General features: G+C 43.3%; 1 protein-coding gene across 1 annotated transcript in view; it reads left to right on the forward strand.

Moving 5' to 3' along the window:
* SAMD12 (sterile alpha motif domain containing 12) overlaps positions 1 to 14,477 on the forward strand; it is a 395,367-nt gene extending 380,890 nt beyond the window's left edge. The window contains exon 5 of the mRNA XM_068983432.1: positions 14,116 to 14,477. Coding sequence (XP_068839533.1) covers positions 14,116 to 14,138 — 23 coding nt within the window. The 3' untranslated portion in view covers positions 14,139 to 14,477. The remainder of the gene's footprint in view (positions 1 to 14,115) is intronic.
* The last annotated feature ends 6,442 nt before the right edge of the window (positions 14,478 to 20,919 follow it).

Genomic DNA, 20,919 nt, shown 5'->3' on the forward strand with positions numbered 1-20,919 from the left:
AATTCCACTTTGTGCTTCATCCAGCCCAGCATTTCACATGATGTAGTCTGCATATAAGTTAAGTAAGCAGAATGACAATATACAGCCTTGACGTACTCCTTTCCCTATTTGGAACCAGTGTGTTGTTCCATGTCCAGTTCTAACTCGCTTCTTGACCTGCATACAGATTTCTCAGGAGGCAAGTAAGGTGGTCTGGTATTCCCGTCTCTTGAAGAATGTTCCACAGTTTGTTGTGATCCACACAGTCAAAGGCTTTGGCATAGTCAATAAAGCAGAAGTACACGTTTTTCTGGAATTCTTTTGTTTGTTCGATGACCCAATGGATGTTGGCAATTTGATCTCTGGTTCCTCTGCCTTTTCTAAATCCAGCTAGAATATCTGGAAGTTTGTGGTTCATGTACTGTTGAAGCCTCTCTTGGAGAATTTTGAGCATTACTTTACTAGTGTGTGAGATGAGTACAATTGTGTGGTAGTTTGAACATTCTTTGGCATTGCCTTTCTTTGGGATTGGGATGAAAACTGACCTTTTCCAGTCCTGTGGCCACTGCTGAGTTTTCCAAATTTGCTGGCATATTGAGTGCAGCACTTTCATAGCATCATTGTTTAGGATTTCAAATAGTTCAACTGGAATTCCATCACCTCCACTAGCTTTGTTCATAGTGATGCTTCCTAAGGCCCACTTGACTTCACATTCCAGAATGTCTGGCTCTAGGTGAGTGATCACATCATTGTGATTATCTGGGTCATGAAGATCTTTTTTGTACACTTCTGTGTATTGTTGCCACCTCTTCTTAATATCTTCTGCTTCTGTTAGGTCCCTACCATTTCTGTCCTTTATTGAGCCCATCTTTGCATGAAATGTTCCCTTGGTATCTCTAATTTTCCTGAATAGATCTCTAGTCTTTCCTATTCTATTGTTTTCCTCTATATCTTTGCATTGATCGCTGAGGAAGGCTTTCTTATTTCTCCTTGCTTTTTTTTGGAACTCTTCATTCAAATAGGCATATCTTTCCTTTTCTCCTTTGCCTTTCTCTTCACTTCTTTTCTCAGCTATTTGTAAGACCTCCTCAGACAACCATTTTGCCTTTTTGCATTCCTTTTTCTTGGGAATGGTCTTGATCACTTTCTCCTGTATAATGTTACGAACCTCCATAGATCTCAGGCATTCTGTCTATCAGATCTAATCCCTTGAATTTATTTGTCACTTCTACTGTATAATCATAAGGGATTTGATTTAGATCATACCTGAATGGTCTAGTGGTTTTCCCTACTTTCTTCAATTTAAGTCTGAATTTTGAAAATTACATGCCCAGGAACTTTTAAAGCAGGTCACCATTATCTTCATTACCTCCACCATAGTTTGGCCTCAGATCAAGCAACAGGGAGGGAACACAGCCCTGCCCTTCAACAGAAAATTGGATTAAATATTTCCTGAGCATGGCCCTGCCCATCAGAACAACACCCAGTTTTCCCCTCAGTCAGTCTCTCCCATCAGGAAGCTTCTGTAAGCCTCTTATCCTTATCCATCAGAGGGCATACAGAGTGAAAACCACAGTCACAGAAAACTAATCAAACTGATCACATGGACCACTGCCTTGTCTAACTCAATGAAATTATGAGCCATCCCATGTAGGGCCACCCAAGACGGATGGGTCATGGTGGAGAGTTCTGACAAAATGTGGTCCACTGGAAAAGGAAATAGAAAACCACTTCAGTATTCTTGCCTCGAGAACTCCATGAATAATATGAAAAGGCAAAAAGATAGGAAATTGAAAAATGAAGTCCCTGGGTCAGCAGGTGCTCAATATGCTACTGGAGATCAGTGGAGAACTAACTCCAGAAAGAATGAAGAGATGGAGCCAAAGCAAAAACAACACCCAGTTGTGGATGTGACTGGTGATAGAAGTCAAGTTTGATGCTGTAAAGAGCAATATTGCATAGGAACCTCGAATGTTAGGTTCATGAATCAAGGTATTTTGGAAGTGGTTAAACAGGAGATTGCAAGAGTGAACATTGACATTTTAGGAATCAGTGAACTAAAATGGACTGGAATGGGTGAATTTAGCTCAGATAACCATTATAGCTACTACTATGGGCAAGAATTCCTTAGAAGAAATGGAGTAGCACTCATAGTCAGCAAAAGAGTCCAAAATGCAGTACTTGGATGCAGTCTCAAAAACGACAGAATGATCTCTTTTCGTTTCCAAGGCAAACCATTCAGTATGACAGTAATCCAAGTCTGTGCTCCAACCAGTAATGCTGAAGAAGCTGAAGTTGAACGGTTCTATGAAGACCTACAAGACCTTCAAGGACTAATGCCCAAAAGATATTTCCTTTTCATTATAGGAGACAGGAATGCAAAAGTAGAAAGTCAAGAGATACCTAGAGTAACAGGCAAGTTCAGCCTTGGAGTACAAAATGAAGCAGGGAAAAGAGTAACAGAGTTTTGTCAAGAGAACACACTGGTCATACATCTTCCAACAACACAAGAGAAAACTCTACACATTGACATCACCAGATGGTCAATACTGAAATCAGATTGATTATATTCTTTGCAGCTGAAGATGGAGAAGCTCTATATACAGTCAGCAAAAACAAGACCAGGAGCTGATTGTGGCTCAGAACAGTTCAGTTCAGTTCAGTTCAGTTGCTCAGTTGTGTCTGACTCTTTGAGACCCCATGAACTGCAGCACACCAGGCCTCCCTGTCCATCACCAACTGCCGGAGTCTACCCAAACCCATGTCCATTGAGTCGGTGATGCCATCCAACCATCTCATCCTGTTGTCCCCTTCTCCTCCTGCCCTCAATCTTTCCCAGCATCAGGGTCTTTTCAAATGAGTCAGCTTTTCACATCAGGTGGCCAAAGTATTGGAGTTTCAACTTCAACATCAGTCCTTCCAAAGAATATTCAGGGCTGATCTCCTTTAGGATGGACTGGTTGAATCTCCTTGCAGTCCAAGGGACTCTCAAGAGTCTTCTCCAACACCACAGTACAAAAGCATCAATTCTTTGGTGCTCAGCTTTCTTTATAGTTCAACTCTCACATCCATATATGACTACTGGAAAAACCATAGCCTTGACTAGACGGACCTTAGATGGCAAAGTAATGTCTCTGCTTTTTCATGTGCTGTCTAGGTTGGTCATAACTTTCCTTCCAAGTAGTAAGCGTCTTTTAATTTCATGGCTGCAATCACCATCTGCAGTGACTTTGGAGCCCCCCAAAAATAAAGTCTGCCACTGTTTCCACTGTTTCCCCATCTATTTCCCATGAAGTGATGGGACCGGATGCCATGATCTTAGTTTTCTGAATGTTGAGCTTTAAGCCAACTTTTTTCACTCTCCTCTTTCACTTTCATCAAGAGGCTCTTTAGTTCTTCTTCACTTTCTGCCATAAGAGTGGTGTCATCTGCATATCTCAGATCATGAGAGTCTAGGGTACCAGCTTCCATCCTGTCTCCATCCATTGTCCTCAGTGTGACCCAACCACTGTGCCTTAGTTTTCTGGATTGATAATGGAGTTATCAAAGTTAGCAAACTGGAGTTGATAATCACATCATCTCAAAGGCGTTAAAAGGTTTAAAGGAAATGATGCTCTGTCACCTATGAGAACAGTACTTCTTGACAGGTAAGGGTTCCACAAACATTAACTATGATCATCTCTTCTCTTCTGTGGACCTTGGTTTCCTCACCCAAAGGGTGATAATACATGTTCCGGACCACTTCTCCTGGGCCCTGACAAAATAAAATACGACTAAATGTGTGAAAGCAATTTGGAAGTCAAGCTCTGCATAGCGGCAGGGTGGAGATAAGGCTGTTAATTATGATGTCCTTGGGTGAAACATAATCCCAAAAGCCTGGACAGGAAGGTGGGGTGTTCATGTATTTTCAAGCTGTTTGTTACAGGTGGGTGTTGCGTGAGTGACTTCTCTAGAATGAAGTATGTCAAGATGAGGGCTCTAGTGTTTGGTCCAAGATGGAATAAAGATGGAAACGGAAATTTACTAAGCAAGAAATAAATAAGGTTGCAGCCCTACAGCCTTGTAAGCGATATAATTTCAAACATCATAGTCTCAGACATCTGGGCTCTATTACCTGAAATCCCATTAAACCTTCAGTTTCATAATTCTGTGTAGAACTTGGTAAATTGCAAGATTCTGCTGATGGCCACCAGCCAGTTCAAGCAATTAATCACAAGGGTCCCTGAGCAGGATTGCAACTCATGCCAAGTGGATTCTTTAAGGGGAAACTGTGTACACAAAAGAAATAGCCCCCATCCACACAGTTTCATAGCAACATGCTTTGTAGCTCTGCCAACCCAGAGAAATTATCTATTATCATTAAAACATTCAAGTCTCATAACTTTTTCCTCAATGGAAATTAGTACTCACCAGCTCAAGGAAGATCCTCAAACCTCGTTAACTGTAATGTAGACTGTAACATCCCCAGAGCCAACAAGTCCAATTCAGACTAAATGAAACCCTACCCTTTACTCACCCTCAGCGTTTTCTCCTTTGAGGGAACTCAACATGAACTGAGCTGTCTTTCCTTGTGAAGTTTTCTAGAATGCCTGGACTGTTTGCATTTGCCCATATGTTCCAGGCCAAAGGGCCAAAACCCACAGCAGAGAAGTAACCCTGGAGCCTGTCTTCAGAATCCTGCTAGACATACCCCAGGGTGAAAGGGCCCATCACAAAGGAACTATTTCTCCTAAGACTTCTTGCTTGGTTTTGCCAACTTGAAAGAGTTTATGTAAACAAGATAATCTTCTACACTTTAGAGCGTTTATAAAGCCTTTCCTAATTACTGTTTTGTTTAGAGAGAGACCCTGGGAACATGATGGAGAGCAGAGGGGAGCCTTGAGCCCTCCCTTCAGACAGCAGAAAGGGAAGAGGGTGGCAGTCAAAATAAAAGTTATGGTATGGGTAAAAGTATTGTGACCTCACCTTGCTTTTTAGGTTTCTTCTTTCTGAAACCCCCTTTATACTAAATCGCTCACTCTCAGTTTCTAATGCCACAAAGCAGCCGTCTAGTTTAGTAGCCACTAGGTACGTGTGACCATTTAAATTTAAACGAGTTGGGACTTCCCTGGTAGTCCAGTGGTTAAGACTGTACTTTCAATGCAGGGAGTGAGGGTTCAGTACCTGGTTGGGGAAGTAAGATCCTACATGCTTCATGGCCAGAAAATTTTAAAAATTAAAGTAGATATTTGCAGAGTCTTTAAAAGAAAGAAAAAGAAAGTAAATTTAAATGAATTAAAATTAATTTTATGGAGACACTAGCCACATGTCAAGTGGTCAAAATAGCCACATGTGTTTAATGGCTGCCATACTGGATAAACCTGTGGTGCTGGAAAAGACTCTTAAGAGTCCCTTGGACAGCAAGGAGATCAAACCAGTCAATTCTAAAGGAAATCAACTCTGAATATTCATTGGAAGGACTGATGCTGAAACTGAAGCTCCAATATTTTTGGCCACCTGATGTAAAGAGCTAACTCACTGGAAAAGACCTTGATACTGGGGAAGATTGAGGGCAGGAGGAGAAGGGGACGATGGAAGAGATGGTTGGATGGCATCACCAACTCAATGGACAAGAGTTTGCACAAACTCCAGGAGATAGTGAAGGACAGGGAAGTAAGTGCTGCAGGGACGAGTGTGCTACAGTCCATGGGGTTGCAGAATCCAACATAACTGAGAAACTGAACAACAAAGAACATGTCCATCATTGCAGAAGCTCCTTTGGATGGTGCTGCTCTAGATGAAGAACCTCAACAGCCTTGCTACTCAAAGTGGAGGGCACAGGCCTGCAGCACTGGTATCACCTGAGTACTTGTTAGACACGCTTGATCTGCATTTTATCAAGATACCCTGGTGGCTCCTAGACACATTAAAATTTGAGAAGCACTGTTCTAAAATTCCCTTCCCCTCTAAGAGTCTGTACAGTGACATTGATCATTGTCCTTGGCATAGTTCATTCACTTTTATGTAGCTTGTGTCCCCTTGTGACCTAGAGATTGGGATGGAGTGGGAAGTGATAGGGAAGTTCAGGAGAAAGGGGCATATGTATACCTATGGTGATTCATGTTGATATATGGCAGAAACCGACACAATAGTGTAAAGCAATTATCCTTCAGTTAAAAATCAATTTTAAAAAGTAATAAAAGATTTACTCTTTGTCCAAAGAAGCTTGGGGTTAGGAGTAGTGATGCGTAAAAGAGTGGTCCTCAGATGTGTGATGTGGGTGTGCCCTGCAAGTTTGGTAGAAATACACATTTACAAACCCACTCCAAACCTACTGAATCAGATTTTTTTCCACTCAGGGCCCCAAATCTGGGTCTTACCATGCTGTCCAGGGAATTTCCAAGCACAGTGAAGTTGGAGAAGCATTAGGCAGACACATCATCAGGTGATTCTAATACAGTATGATAAGTATAATGAGACAGGAAACTCTCCAAGCCCTGCACCCTCCAAGGGAAGGGGGGAGGCAGGTATCTTACTAAATGTTCAATGGAACAAATGTTGCTTGTCTGCTTAATTAAGTAGCTGATGCATGAACAGGCTTGTAGAAACTAAACAATACTGGGAAGATGGACCTGGGGCTTTGGATGGATTGGATGGCTTGCTCAGGTCTTGCCTCTCCTGTCTGCCTCACTCTAAAACTCAGTATTTGGATCACTGCACTATATTATATCCAGGACTCTTGGTATTTTATTTCATGAAGCAAGCAAGACTATAAAGCAAATTTCCCCCACAGTCTGCACACTTTTCTCTGTCTGAAAGACAAATAACTACTATTTAAGTACTGAGGAGAAGATGTAGGGGCGCCCATGGATTTGTGCCAGGCTGGCTTCGTGAGAATCACCACGCTGCTTGTTAAATAGAGAGATTTCTAGACTTCCCTCTGGACACTCTGAATCAGAGGAAACTGGAGATAGGCTGGACAAAATAAATATTGTAAGAAGCTCCTTGAGATGAGTCAGATGCAGTTAAGTTTGAGAACCTCAGACTAAAATGGCCAAGTTCTTATCACCCTGGAATTCAGAGACTCAGCTGAACCCACAGGAACTGGAGCTGATTTCTGAGAGATGTTTAAGCCTCATTGTGTAGACTAGCAGTTTCATTTATAGTAGAGGAGGAAGGGGGTGAATATAGTGTCAGTGGGGTGTTTTTTTCCCTTAGTGCTGAGGAAAAGGAAAGGGGCAGCTTGTGCACAAGTGCATTCTTCCTCTCGGTGTGTGTGTGTGTGTGTGTGTGTGTGTGTCTAATGTCACTTATCTTAGGAACCCTCAAACTCTGTACAGAGAGGCAGCAACCCAAGCTGATCATGACAGCAAAGCCTACACCAGACCTTACAGTATCCAGAGTCCTTCACATTCTAACGGAGACAATAAAATTGAGGGCTGAAAGGATAGAAGGTGGAAACCAAGGCCTTCCTACCCCACCTGGGTGTAAATGATTGCCTAAAGGTCTTCCCATGGGGCTTTGGGCCCTCGTGTGTCTTCTTAGCACTTGTGGCATCAATGGGCCCCGGACATGTCATAATCAGGTTGAGGGTTGTAGCCTGGCCTGAAGGCTACAGCTTCTCTAAGGTCCTTTATCTCCCCAAGCCTGCCTCTTTATCTGTAAATGGAGGTCATGGGATCTACCTCCTCAAGTTGCTGCAAAATGGAACAGGCTCTTAGCACAATGCTTGACACAGACTACTTAGTTAAGGATAGTTTTTTACTGCTGTGGTCATTGTGGTCTATAGACTCTGAGTTAGTTGCTGTTATCCAGAGAAACAGGATCAATAGGAGATATTGGTCTCCAATAGGAGATATATCTGTTTATCTATCTATAGATCCATCTATCTAGAGGGAGAGGGCGAGATAATAGAGAGAGAGATAGGAAACAGATAGATAGATATTGCAAAGAATGGCTTATACAATTTTGGAGGCTGAGAAAGCCAAGGATCTGTAGTCAGGTAGCTGAAGACCCAGAAGAGCTGACGGTATAAATTCCAGTTCAAGCCCAGTGCAAAGGCAGGAAAACACAGATATCTCAACTCAAAAGCCGGCACAGAGAATGAATTCTCCCTAAAGCAACCTTTTATTCTACTCAGGTCTTCAGCTGACTGGATAGGGACCACCCACATTAGGGAGAGCAACTTGCTTGACTCAGTCCACTGATTCAAATGTTAATCTCATCCAGAAACACCCTCCCAGACACACCCGGAATAATGTTTAATCAACTCTCTGGCCACCCCATGGCCCAGTCAGGTTGACCATAAAATTAACCATCACAGAGTCATTATGGACTCCAGTTTACGAAGGGTTTTGAGAAGTTACAGACTAGTTTGTGTGTGTCATCCGTTTTATTGCCCTGAACCCAAGTCCTCTGCCCTCCTGATACTCATCTTGTCTGAGATTCTGACCTCCATCTTCATCCAGACAGAGGTAGCGCTGATTTCTTCATCACATTCTCAGGAGGCGAATACCCCCCTCCTCAAACCATCAAGAGGGCTGGTAGTTGCAGAAATGAAACCAGTGGAGCTGAGAGCACATGTGACTTCTCCCACCAGAGGGCTGGTGAGCAGAGTTGAGTTTTATTGCCACATAAATCCTTCTTTGTCCTTCTTTTATCTCCTAACTCCTTCCATACCTACTGATTAATTAATTGAGCATACCTGCTTAAAACATCCCATCTTGATTCTTATAATAGTATGCCTGTGAGGGTTCTAAAAGTTAGAAATGATTTAGTATCAGAGGTTTTGATTACATTGAATATAAAATCAAATAAAATGAGCAAATGATGAAGAGAAGAGGGGAGTGAGGTTTGAAATTAGCCTTATTTCCTGTACACACAAGAGGCACACTTAAGTTGGTTTTTATCTTGGCCTATTTTGGGAGTGATATATTTGACTCACAACCAGGAATAGAAGATAAACAAGGACCTGTACCCTCTAAACCAGCTTCAGTGCTATTGATATTTTGAGCTGGATAATTCTTTGAAGTGAGGGTCTGTCCTATGCATCCCAGGATGTTTAGCAGGGTCCCTGGCTTCTACCCATTAGGTGCCGGTAGTATGACAACCAGAAATGTCTCCTGACATTGCCAAATAGGAGAAAAATTGCACCCAGTTGAGAACCACTGCTCTAAACATAGGACAGCTTTAGACTGTGAGACAGAAATGTGCTTTCTCTAGGCCAAACCTCTTATTTAGGGCTCTTTATGTGCAGGGTTCACACTTGATGAACATTCTTTTATAAAGGGAGAAGGCAATGGCACCCCACTCCAGTACTCTTGCCTGGAGAATCCCATGGATGGAGGAGCCTGGTGGGCTGCAGTCCATGGGGTCGCTAAGAGTCGGACACGACTGAGCGATTTCCCTTTCACTTTCCACTTTCATGCATTGGAGAAGGAAATGGCAACCCGCTCCAGTGTTCTTGCCTGGAGAATCCCAGGGACAGAGGAGCCTGTTGGGTGCTGTCTGTGGGGTCTCACAGAGTTGGACACGACTGACGCGACTTAGCAGCAGCAGCAGCAGCTTTTATAAAGACACAGCTACTTGCTTTCTCTCCTGCATTCCTGTTGGAGTTTAGCAACTCGCTTTCCTAATACATGTTTCCTATTGAGTCAGGAAAGCATTGTGGTGAGAACAGATCTGCTTTCCAGCCTCAGCTCTGGGCACTTCAGCAGGACGGCTGTGACAAGTTAATGAACCTAGCCTCATTTTTTCTAGGTGTGTTGTGAGGATAATGCAATTCAGCCCTTGAAGATGGCAGTGGTGACTCAGTGAGTGCCTATAAAATCTTAGCTGGCCATCATAGCTGCTCAGTGAATATTAGTTCTGCTGCTTCTTTTTTTTTTTTTCATGATTTTATTGATTTATTTGGGCTTCCCAGGTGGTGCTAGTGGTAAAGAACCCACCTGCCAATGCAGAGGACCTGAGAGATGTGGGTTCGATCCCCAGGGCAGGAAGATCCCTATTTATTTGTCTTTGGCTAAGCTGGGTCTTCATTGCTGTGCAGGCTTTTCTCTAGTTGCAGCGAGCAGGGGGTACTTTCTAGTTGCACCACACCAGCGTCTCATTGTGGAGGCTTCTGTCACCGAGCACAGGCTCCAGGGTAAGCAGGCTTCAGCAGCTGCAGCACATGGGCTCAGCGGCGGTGGCTCCCCGGCGCTAGAGCACCAGCTCGATAGTTGTGGCATGCGGGCTTGGTTGCTCCAAGGCATATGGGATCTTCCAGAACTAGGGATTGAATCCGTGTCTCCTGCATTGGCAGGTGAATTCTTTACCACCGAGGCACCAGGGAAGCCCAGTTCTGGTTCTTATTGATTGTTGTGGAGGCAACTCTGGGTCTCCCTCCTTTGGACGGTGCATCTCACACCTGCTATAAATTATCAGAGTGCATTCAGGCCCACCCTGAAGTCCTCAAACATGAGTCATAGGAGAGACACTTTCAGATAGAAGATATGGCCCTTCTGGTTGAATGGAAGACACTGAACAACCCTTTTAAGAGACGAAATCTTCTTTCTTCTCCAACCCGTGAAAGACAGTGCTGCCCGCACACACCATCTTTTCTTTTTCCCGAACACTCCCTTGCAGCTGGAGTAGGGGGAGGGGACACTGGACACTCTCAGTCCCAGGCATGTTCTGGAATCCTCTCCAGGCTGGCCTTTGTCTCCAGAGCCAGCGTCTTCCTGCCTTTCAAGTGTCTGTTATAAACTGTCCTTATCACAACACTGTTGGCATCGGCAGTAATCTGGGTGAGAGGGGAAGGCAGCTGCACTCACTGGGGCCTTGGCAGGTGAGGGGAATGTTACCCATCACTGGAGGGGGCAAAGGCTTGGCCTCGGGGCCGTGTTGTTTCTGCTTCCTGACCCCTAGCTGTGGCATTAGTACACTGACCTAATCGTATCTCTAGTTTCTCAAGGGAATTTTGAGAAGTTTCAGTAGTAATAATAATAAGCACCCATCACTTAGCAGATATTGACTGTTCACCAAACACCATGCAAAGAACTTTTGCTGTGAACCCATTTCCGCATTACGTCAACCCAGTGAGGTGGGAATCATGATCACAATTTTAAAGGTGAGGATGTTGAGGTTTGGAGAAACTCACGTGTTCAATATCCTGTAGTTGCTAAGTGATGGCCTGGGATATCAACCAGATCTGCCTGATTCAGTAACTCATGCTCTTCAATCACTGGACTCTGATGTGGCCCTGCTCATGCTGGACTCTGAAGCTATTGCACTAAGGAAGGAAATAGCTCCCAGGATGCCTAAACCATTCAATAGTAATGTTGAAAAAAAGACTCAGGAGCTTCTTACTGTTCACTAGCTGCAGATCCACACGTGGTCATTTCTGGGATGCACATGTTCCTTGAGTAGTCCTCCTGTGCCTGAGTCCTCATGTGCAAAGAGTTGCTACTCTTTGCAACTCCATGACTGGAGCCCGCCAGGCCCCTCTGTCCATGGGATTCTCCAAGCGAGAATACTGCAGTGGGTTGCTATGCCCTCCTCCAGGGGATCTTCCCCACCCAGGGATTGGACCCATATCTCCTGCATTGGCAGGCAGATTCTTTACTGTGCCACCTGGGAAGCCCAAGTAGTCCTTAGATTTGAGAAATAAACAGACACAATTCCCACTCATTTGCAGCCCCAACCACAGGATTAAGTCTCCAGTAAAATTAGATATTGAAGTAAGCCCTAAAAAAGAGAAAAACCTCTCCTTCTCCAACATCACTTTCTTCTTCATTATTTCACAACCATTTATTAAGCATGTTCTGTATATGTGGCACAGCACTTTGCATTAGGAAGGCACACAATAAGATGTGGTAGCACCGTCAAAAATTTAGGAGGAGAGATGGATGCATTAAATTTATGTTATTCTTCATAATTCTTTTTCAAGGTCACACATTTTCCAGAGCTGATTTTAGCAAACGTCTGAGTGATACCATGTAATGTCAGATTCCTAGAAATCTGCTATTCCAGCTACGCGTGTGTGCTTGCATGCGTGCTAAGCCGCTTCAGTTGTGTCTGACTTTTTGAAACCTCATGGACTGTAGCCCACCAGCCTCCTCCATCCATGGGATTCTCCAGGCAAGAATACTGGAATGGTTTGCCATTTCCTTCTGTACATTCCAGCTATACAGTTCCTTTAAGGATTGACTTGGATAAAAGATTTTTACTTGCATCAGTTTCTAACCCCCTTTAATAATGCTAGAATGTTGTCTCTTAATCGAATTATAAATATTTCTTTTCTTAGTAGTGTTAGTGAATGAAAATAACTGGATGCTTTAGTTAGCCAAGGCTTATGGATCAAAGTTGCACCCTTGTGAACTGAATTTTTTTGTTCTTTTGTAAAACATCATGACAACAATAAATCAAAGTCCTAAAGCCTTCACTTTTCCCTACATTTCTTTTCTATACATATATGTAAGTTTTTTTTAACTTTTTATTTTGAAGTAGAGTTGAGAATCCCAGGGACAGGAGGAGCCTGTTGGGCTGCCGTCTATGGGGTCACACAGAGTCGGACACGATTGAAGCGACTTAGCAGCAGCAGAGTTGATTAACAATGTGATATTTTCAGGGGTACAGCAAAGTGATTCAGTGATACATATACTTGTGTCTGTTGTGGTCTTTGGTTTTTTCAAATTCTTTTCCCATGTAGGTTGGTACATAAGCGGAGTTAACACTGAGCAGAGTTCCCTGTGCTCTACAGTAGGTCCTTGCTGGTTATCCACTTTAAAAATAGCCGTGTGGACATAAGCTTTGTATTGTGGTCTATCGCAACTGCTCACCATTTTGCCACAGCATCATCATCATTATTACTTTAATGGCCATGTAATCATTCATCTTATTAATGTACTATAATTTACTTAACCTAAATTTTTAACAATAGGAAACTGGTTGCTTTCTACATCTTCCACTATTATAAATAACCTCTGGGTTGCACATTTGTGCATATAACTTCTTTCATTTTTTAAAAAGTATTTCCTTAGGATGCACTCCTAGAATGGGAACAGAGTCAATGAATGTGAATTTTTAATATTTTTTAGATAAATTGACATTATTTTTCTAGCTTACAATGCCACCAGCAATATATTAATATTCTACTTTTATTACAGTCTTATCAGTAGTGTATATTGTTTTATATTTAATGCATTGAAAGAGCACCTTTTGTCTCAAAAATCATAAGTTTGAATGAAACACTTACTTATAAACTGTACATTCTCTCATGTTTTGAAAAGCCTGTTTTAAAGCCTAGGAATTTTTTTTTTTTTAACAGTAAGAACTTTTGATTTCTCTCCATTGCCCAATAATTTGGGGTATTAAATTAAGCTAATACCAAAATATTTTTCTGAGCAAAATATTCAGTTGTGCTCTTTTATTAACTAATTAGTGTATATATATACACTAATATACCTGTGTATATTGTATAAGATCTGTAGGGAGTACTGAGATAAAAGGCAATTAGAAAATGAAGTTTGAAAAATTAGACAAATATATCTGTACCAGCATTGCCAAGGTCAAGAGCACGTTTGCCATTCAAGTAGTTCAATGTGCTCAGGTTTTAATGACTTTCTCTACCTAATCGCTAACCTACTCAGCCAGTCTGCCTTTTCAGCTAACGAAGGCAGGACCTCCACCCATACTGCTTCCAATATTTCCTTCTGGGTTTTATCCTGGGAAAGCTTCTTAGTGCAGAATGAAGTGCCCCCGGCTACCAACTATACACATTACTCCCCCTGAAATGCTTCCACACCATTCCCAATCTGATCTTCCAGATCAAGTAAATGCATGAAGCCCCACAGTGTACAGCATGGGTTCCCAAACCACAGCCCTGTCATAGGGCCAAATGCCAGTTCCAAGGATCTGGTTTTCCCCTTCCTTGCATTCACGTTCGCGTGTCCCTGAGACAGATATCTTCCACGCTCTGGGGGAAAAAAAAGGAAGGACGTTCCAAGAATACAGCCCATCACTGTATTTGCCTTGAAGCTGAATCACCATTACCTCCACTAGAGCTTTCTCTTTGACCTAAGGATGTTGAAGTTTGTTTGAATATGATTATTGCTACATACTAGAATATGGGAATATAAAGAAATTTATCATGTTTTCTTCTTTTTCCTCTTACAGCCTCAGCCGAGGGTTCTCCATAAATGCAGTTAGCCTTCCAAGCTGCTGTCCTGCCAGTCAATACGAACATGGCCTGTTCCTCACAGAAAGACTAACTCATGGCACTGCCAGAAGATATCCTTGGAGCATTGACAGATTAACCAGATTAACTGAAAAGCCACCCATTCAGTCAAGATTACGGGCTTTGGAAAATCTTAGTTTGCTCTGGATTTTTAAATGAGGTGCATAATATACAGTGCCAACCTGTTCCAAGTGGTCATTGGCAGACCATTAGCTGGAAAATTGCTTCCAGTTTTCATCACTGTGCATAACTGAGGCTCCCTTTGGGGAGCTGTCTGTGCCCTTCACTACAGGTCCTGTTTTAGCATGGCAACTACTGGATTATTTTATTATGTGTGCAGATGGCATGATGTGTTAGAAAAAAAAAATTACAGCAGTCCTGCAATCTCAGTGGAAGTGTTCACAATATTATGCCCTGGTAGGAATATAAACATGTCTCGATTGTGTTAGTTATGGTGTCTAAAGGTAGTCTGTCCAACTCTTCAGCACTTTACATGATAACCCTACACCGAAACGCATCAGCACGTTCAGTACATGTGAGAAGACAAGTCTTTTCTTCTTTCTTATAAATTTTGTCCTATTTTGGCTCAGACTGTCCAAGGCAAGACTCCACTCTCAGCATATACCCCATAGTTTGGGACAGATTGGTAAATATGGCCACAATACTGTTAGACTTAATCTCTTGACACTTTACTGGATTTCTTACAGCACCAAAGGGACATAAAGGTGGGCCTGGGGAATGGTGGTCGTTTCCTCTTCTTTCTTCTTCTTGGGCACAACTTAGCACAAGCACATCCACACACTCAAACACAGGAGGCTTCTTTCTAATTGGCCAGTGTACATAGTCTCTCTTTCTATAGAAGAGTTCTTTCACCAAAAGTGGGGGGAAATGGCCATATTTTCATCTTAGACTATGGTGCATTGATAGTGAGGACAGCAGAATAAAGGGGTGTGACTTTAACACTTTGGAAAACGCTTTAGGTCAAGTGTTGATCTCAGTTCTCTAAAGAGGGAAAAATAGCGTGACCCCTTGTATGTCTAGGGAAGCAAGAGTTTCCAACCACACACTAGCTTTCTTCCTTTTTAATCCTATCTGGAATTATACCCACAACTAATATTTTTTACTATGTTTTACAACAAAGCACAGTCCTTGGATGCCAGTCAGCCCAGTTATTGCTTGTCTTTAGGAATTAGAGGAATGTTCATGTTGACTGACCCTATATCATGCTTTAGGCATTTTTCCCCCCTGAAAATGTAAAGTTGACTGAATCAGAAACTCAGCCAAGTATGTTCTGTGTGCCCACAATCCCAGTCTGTGGCTCGCAGGCATAGGAGACTTTTCTTTAAATACATGTAACAACCCTGGGACCCAGCCAGCACAAGCAAGCTTGGCATTTTAGAGGGTCACCAGACACACACTCATTGTCTGTTCTCCCCACATCTTTCCTCCCCTGGGGGTATTAGGAAATGCACAGCCCATTAGAAAACGTCCTGCCTGAGATTTGGAAGCTTGACAGAGAAGGAGGGAGATCCAAAGGTGATTCGGGTGAGTCACCGGGCCAGATGCCTCACTGTGAGCCTGCAGGTTGTGGTGCCAAAGAAGGGGGCTTCCAAGTGGGAACGCACAGGAGCTTCGGTCACCACCAAGATCTGGCCCTTTGGTGGGTCAACATCAGGACCAACACTGTAATTCTTTACAGATCCAAAATGAAGAGGCCAAAGCCTGGCTGCCAATGCCCCTGGCCACCTCAGTCTCCACCACCCATCTCCTGAGGTTCGATTCCAACAGCAGAGCTCACTCCAGTCTTTGTTTCTTCCTTTCTTTAGAAATCAAGTGTCTATTGAGCATCTACTATGTGCCAAGCATTGAGCTGGGGCGCTATGGTTTACAAGGTAGACTCTCCCTGCCCTTATATCTCCTCCTCCCAAACACTATCCCAACCCCACCTTTTCCACAGTGAAAACTGAATTCAGACAGCATTCACCTCTCCAGAGCAATGTAGGGGAGACAGTTGCACACAGTTCCCGTGACTGAGGAAGCAGACGGCAGAGGGGGAGGTAATGGACAGCATCAGGCCACGTATTTGCACCCGTTATGTACCGCCAACCCTTCCAGCACCCAGATTTAGCTGATGAGCGCTTCCCAAAGCAAGTTTCAGTTGCTTCTCTTGATACCCACCCTGGTCACCTATATTCCCATCCCTATACAGAAACAGCCATTCGTCATTATGCTGACATCTCTGGAAGCCCAGTTCTATAACTAGTCCTGGGGATACAGAATTGGGCCTGAGGAACTCAACAGAGCTACTGCCAGGTGCTGAGATACTGTAGCTGGGAATGCATTGATTTAGCTGGGAACGTTAATGACTGTTAACACCCCTGGAAAACCGAACATGCTTTATGGAGCAGATAGATATTCATTAAATGGTGGTGATTCATCCTTACTTTGGCTTTTGCAAAATATGTGATGAACAAGTAAATAAGTAGAGTTGTCTAGCCCTTTTCTTTTGAGTCAAAGTGTACTGGACGGTTATTTAAAGATAGTGGGTGAAGGTGGAAATAAGAGAGGGCAAAGATGGAGACAGTGAAAGAGCCCATTGAAGATGGCTTCTCTAAAAATGCCTTAATTCCTGGCACGTACCACATATTTGCATATGAACTGCTACTGTTTTCCAAACTGTCAACCTCTGTTTGAAATCATTTGAGGGCATGGTGTTGGAAGTGTGGTGGCTTAAAACCAGAACAGTCATGACCTAAACCAGCAAAATTGGAGAAGCGATTTCCTTCTCAGCGTCGGGATTCTTTGCTCTGTGCTGACCCACAGTTGCCCGTGGCTACTTCCTGCTGTGTTGTTCCTTCTTCCCAAGATGCGTGTAGGACATTTGACCTCCCAGAGATGGCTCTGTCGAGTTTTGTTTAGTAGGAGGCAGGAAGTGGGAAGGAAGACTATAAAGGCTTTGATGTCTAAGGGCTGTAAACTGTTGATGCGTTAACTTTTCCTCTTACTTGAACTTGTGCTGCACCTTTTATTAAAAGTCTGGCCCCTACACTCACACAGGAAAGGCACTCTTGGGAATGAACAGAAACAAATACTTATCAGACTCTCTGGGGGTGCCAAGGCGGATAAGCTCAGTTCGGGCTCCAGAACTGAATTTAAATATGCAGAGCATCGGTGGTTCTGCTAGGGTAAAAAGCACATCACCCGAGTAGTTTAAGACGCAGCTGGGGGACAGAGACACTATCAGCTTTCTTGTGGGTAATGGCATGTCTGATTCCCTGCTTAGGCTCTGTGAGGTGTGTAACTGCGCCATCCACTTCTACCTCCAGATTATAGAGAAATAACCCGGATTCCCTCCAGAGTCCCTTCTCAGTTGCCCAGACGGAGGTGAACAGTCCTTCGTTCTGGGGGAATTAAGCCTCTTTTTTAACCTTCAAAGGGAAAGGAATATCAACCTTACGTGAGAATATAAACGAAGGGTTAAAACCTCTAATAGATGCACTCCCTTGTTTCTTACAAAAGCTTTCTTTGTCTGCAAATGTCACGTAATTGTTTTGGGATAGGAACAATACAAGTCTAATGGAAGAAAAGTTTTCAAGACCCCTTAGTACTTTCTCTTACCAAAACCTCCACTTCCTGTGCTTAGCAGCTTCATTCTTTGTGATGCTTTCCTCTGCATTCTTTAGAGTAATTTTGTTACTTGACAACTAGACTTAAAGCTGCCTGTCGTCTCTTTTTAAAAACTTAATCTTTAAAAAGACATCAATTCTTCTATGCCTTAAAGGCTGTTTTTATTCACCTCTCCCACACCCCCTCCACCTCACTTTTTTGCTTTTTTGTGTGTGTTTTTTTTCCTTTTAATCTCTTTCTTCTTTTCACATGGTTCCTTGGGTAGATTTCAAGTATTCTATAAAGAACTCAAACAGAGAATCATAGTTGTCACCTTTTTTCCCCAGGACTGACAAAGAATTCCTTCTTAAGTTTGATCTTGGTGAAAGCTAGTTGCCCAAACAACACTGGGACAAGGATTCTGATCTGGGGGCGAGGTGGGGGGCTGGTGGTGGTGATGGCAGGTCAGTGCCGATAATCAAAACAAGGGCCGTGTGATCACAAGAGAGGACAGCCCAGGAGATGCATCTGCTCAGGACACAGCCGGGGACTCAGTTTCAAAGACAAGCAGGTCCTTCTCCTTAGTCTCCTGAGATGTGCATCTCATCCCGTAGCCAGAGAACTCACTTGTGAGTTCTGCTTTATCAATGTGAAATATTCCTGGCTCTAAGACACAGCTTCAAGGTCAAAGAGAACTGTGTTTGCATGGTTTTGCTCTGGTGACACTCCAGGAAGGAGATGGGGAGCCTTCTTTTGAAGGTGAACCACCTGTGGTAAGCTTAAGGAAAAATTAGCCAAGGAGGTTACACCAGCCCTTAATGAAAAGCACGAAATAGAGTCTTCCCTGGAGAGCTCATTGGGAAGATGGCTAGGAGCATGGCACCCTGGCTTCCTCTGACCATCGTCTTGGCTCTGCAGGGAAAATTCTGGGCAAGTGCGGCAAGCACTAAGATCTGGCCTTTTCAGGGTGAAATTTGCCTGTGACAGATAAATGTGCCGCTGAGTAGGGACTGGTTTTAGACATCTTGCTCAACTGGAGAATTCCATGGACAGAGAAGCCTGGCGGGCTACCATCCGTGGGGTCGCAGAGTTGGAAACGACTGAACAACTAACCCTGACTGACTCAGCAGCACAGACTGAGAAATTACCAACACAGAACAGCAGAAAAGGGGTACAGAAGGCACTGTAAATCTGGAGTTTCCATTGCCACATATAGGGCTATTTAAAACCTTACAGAGCCCCAAGCATCCTTACTTCAGAGGTTCCCTTCTGCAATTATATCAAGCACCAGCAGGCACCAACAGCTCAGGCCTCATAAAATTTCAAAGTAACCATATGACTTGCATTGAATTGCAGGTGACTGGCTGAAGTTATAGATATTTAAACATTACTTCTGATTATACAATATCTTTTTCAGCTGTGGGAGCCAGTGGTGTGGGGTTTCATTGTTTGTTTCGTTGTCTTGTTTTGCAAACTTCCAACATTTACGGAAGCCTTAGAAAGGCTCTTAAAGCCAGGCCTTTTTGCCTAAAGGACTGTGATTGAAACAGCCATTTGATGTAAACAAGGAGACTGTTAAATTAAGCCAAAGTTGGAGATACTAACACCTAAAATCTTTAAGGCTGGTTGCCTTCTGCATTGTATATAGCCTTTTAAATTTCAGCCATTTGGATCAAAGGAAATAAATAGGTTGCCTTCATGTGGCCTTGGCACATTAGTACACACAGCTACTACAGGTGGAATTCTAGGCTGGGTGGATGTGCCAAAGCATGGCCTTGGCGCATTAGCACACACAGCTACTACAGGTGGAATTCTAGGCTGGGTGGATGTGCCGAAGCCCACAGATCTGTCTCATGTGGTTGTATTTAATCACCACCACCCACCCCCCAATTCCGATGAAAATATATTCAAATGCTTTACTCACAAGAAAATTCTAAAATGAGACACATTATTTAGATCATTGCTTCTCTCAGAGGAAGGGGTATTGATTTTGTGACATAAGCTTGAAGAAAATCACCTGCCATTAAATACCTTGATGGTCGCTTCTGTTCCAATCCACAAGCATACCCTGGTCTTCTCCCATCTCCTCAGAGGGCAGCCCTGCCTCCCTCTTAAGTAGCACACGTGTTATAAAGATCCCTTCTAAAGCACACGTGTTATAAAGACCCCTTCTGAATAGACTCTCTGTTCAAGCATAATTCCAAAAATGCAGTTTGAATTTTGAGTACTGCCTTGGTCCTTGATATGATTCCCTAAATCAATTCTAATTCTTTATATCTATTTTCAGTGTTTTTTTAAAGCCACGGTCAACTGCATTTATATGTTTGCATTGGTCACTTCCCACTCACTCTGTCGCAGCTTTTGAGCAAGCCTAGACAATAAAGAATCTGCCTGCAGTGCAAGAGACCAGGGTTTGATCCCTGGGTCAGAACAATCCCCTGGAGAAGGGAATGGCAACCCACTTCACTATTCTTGCCTGGAGAACCCCATGGACAGAGGAACCTGGTGGGCTACAGTCCATGGGGTTGCAAAGAATCGGAAACAACTGAGCAACTAACACCTTCATTTTTACACCAATGCCCATTTAAGACATTTGAGAAAAGACCAGAAATATTTCCCTGTGTACCAGCTGCAGAAGTTTTGAAGCCCATAACCAGGTTCTTTTTCACATCAAAAGGACCCTGTTTATAGGTGGAAGCCTTAAAGAGAAATGGGAGCATGCAAGAGGGTAGAATTCACATTTGAACACTGGAACCTTTGTCTTTTTCATCATAATCTCACTGTCCCATCACATCACCCTTCTCTTTCTAAAAGCAGTAGCCTCTTTGCTGAGTGAGTGTGGACCTCGCACTTGGGGTAGTCTGGGTTCCACTTGCTTAAATTCACTCAAAGAGAATTAGAAGGTTCTCAGGGGCTCTGAGTGATTCCAACACCCCTACTTCTCCTTCCCCAGTCGAAAAACGCTATCCTTATGCGGCCAGGTTTGAGAAGACCGTGATTTAACAAGTGGAAGTTCCTATTTCAGAGAGCTGAATAGAGCCAGCTTCTTGACCCTGCCCTGTCTCAGTCGTGATTGGCACAGAAGCAACTCATCTGCTGAAAAGCCAAGGGAGCGCGAATGTTTCGAAACGAATTCC

This window comes from Capricornis sumatraensis, chromosome 11 (assembly GCF_032405125.1).
Source record: "Capricornis sumatraensis isolate serow.1 chromosome 11, serow.2, whole genome shotgun sequence".
NCBI classification, from domain to species: Eukaryota; Metazoa; Chordata; class Mammalia; order Artiodactyla; family Bovidae; genus Capricornis; species Capricornis sumatraensis.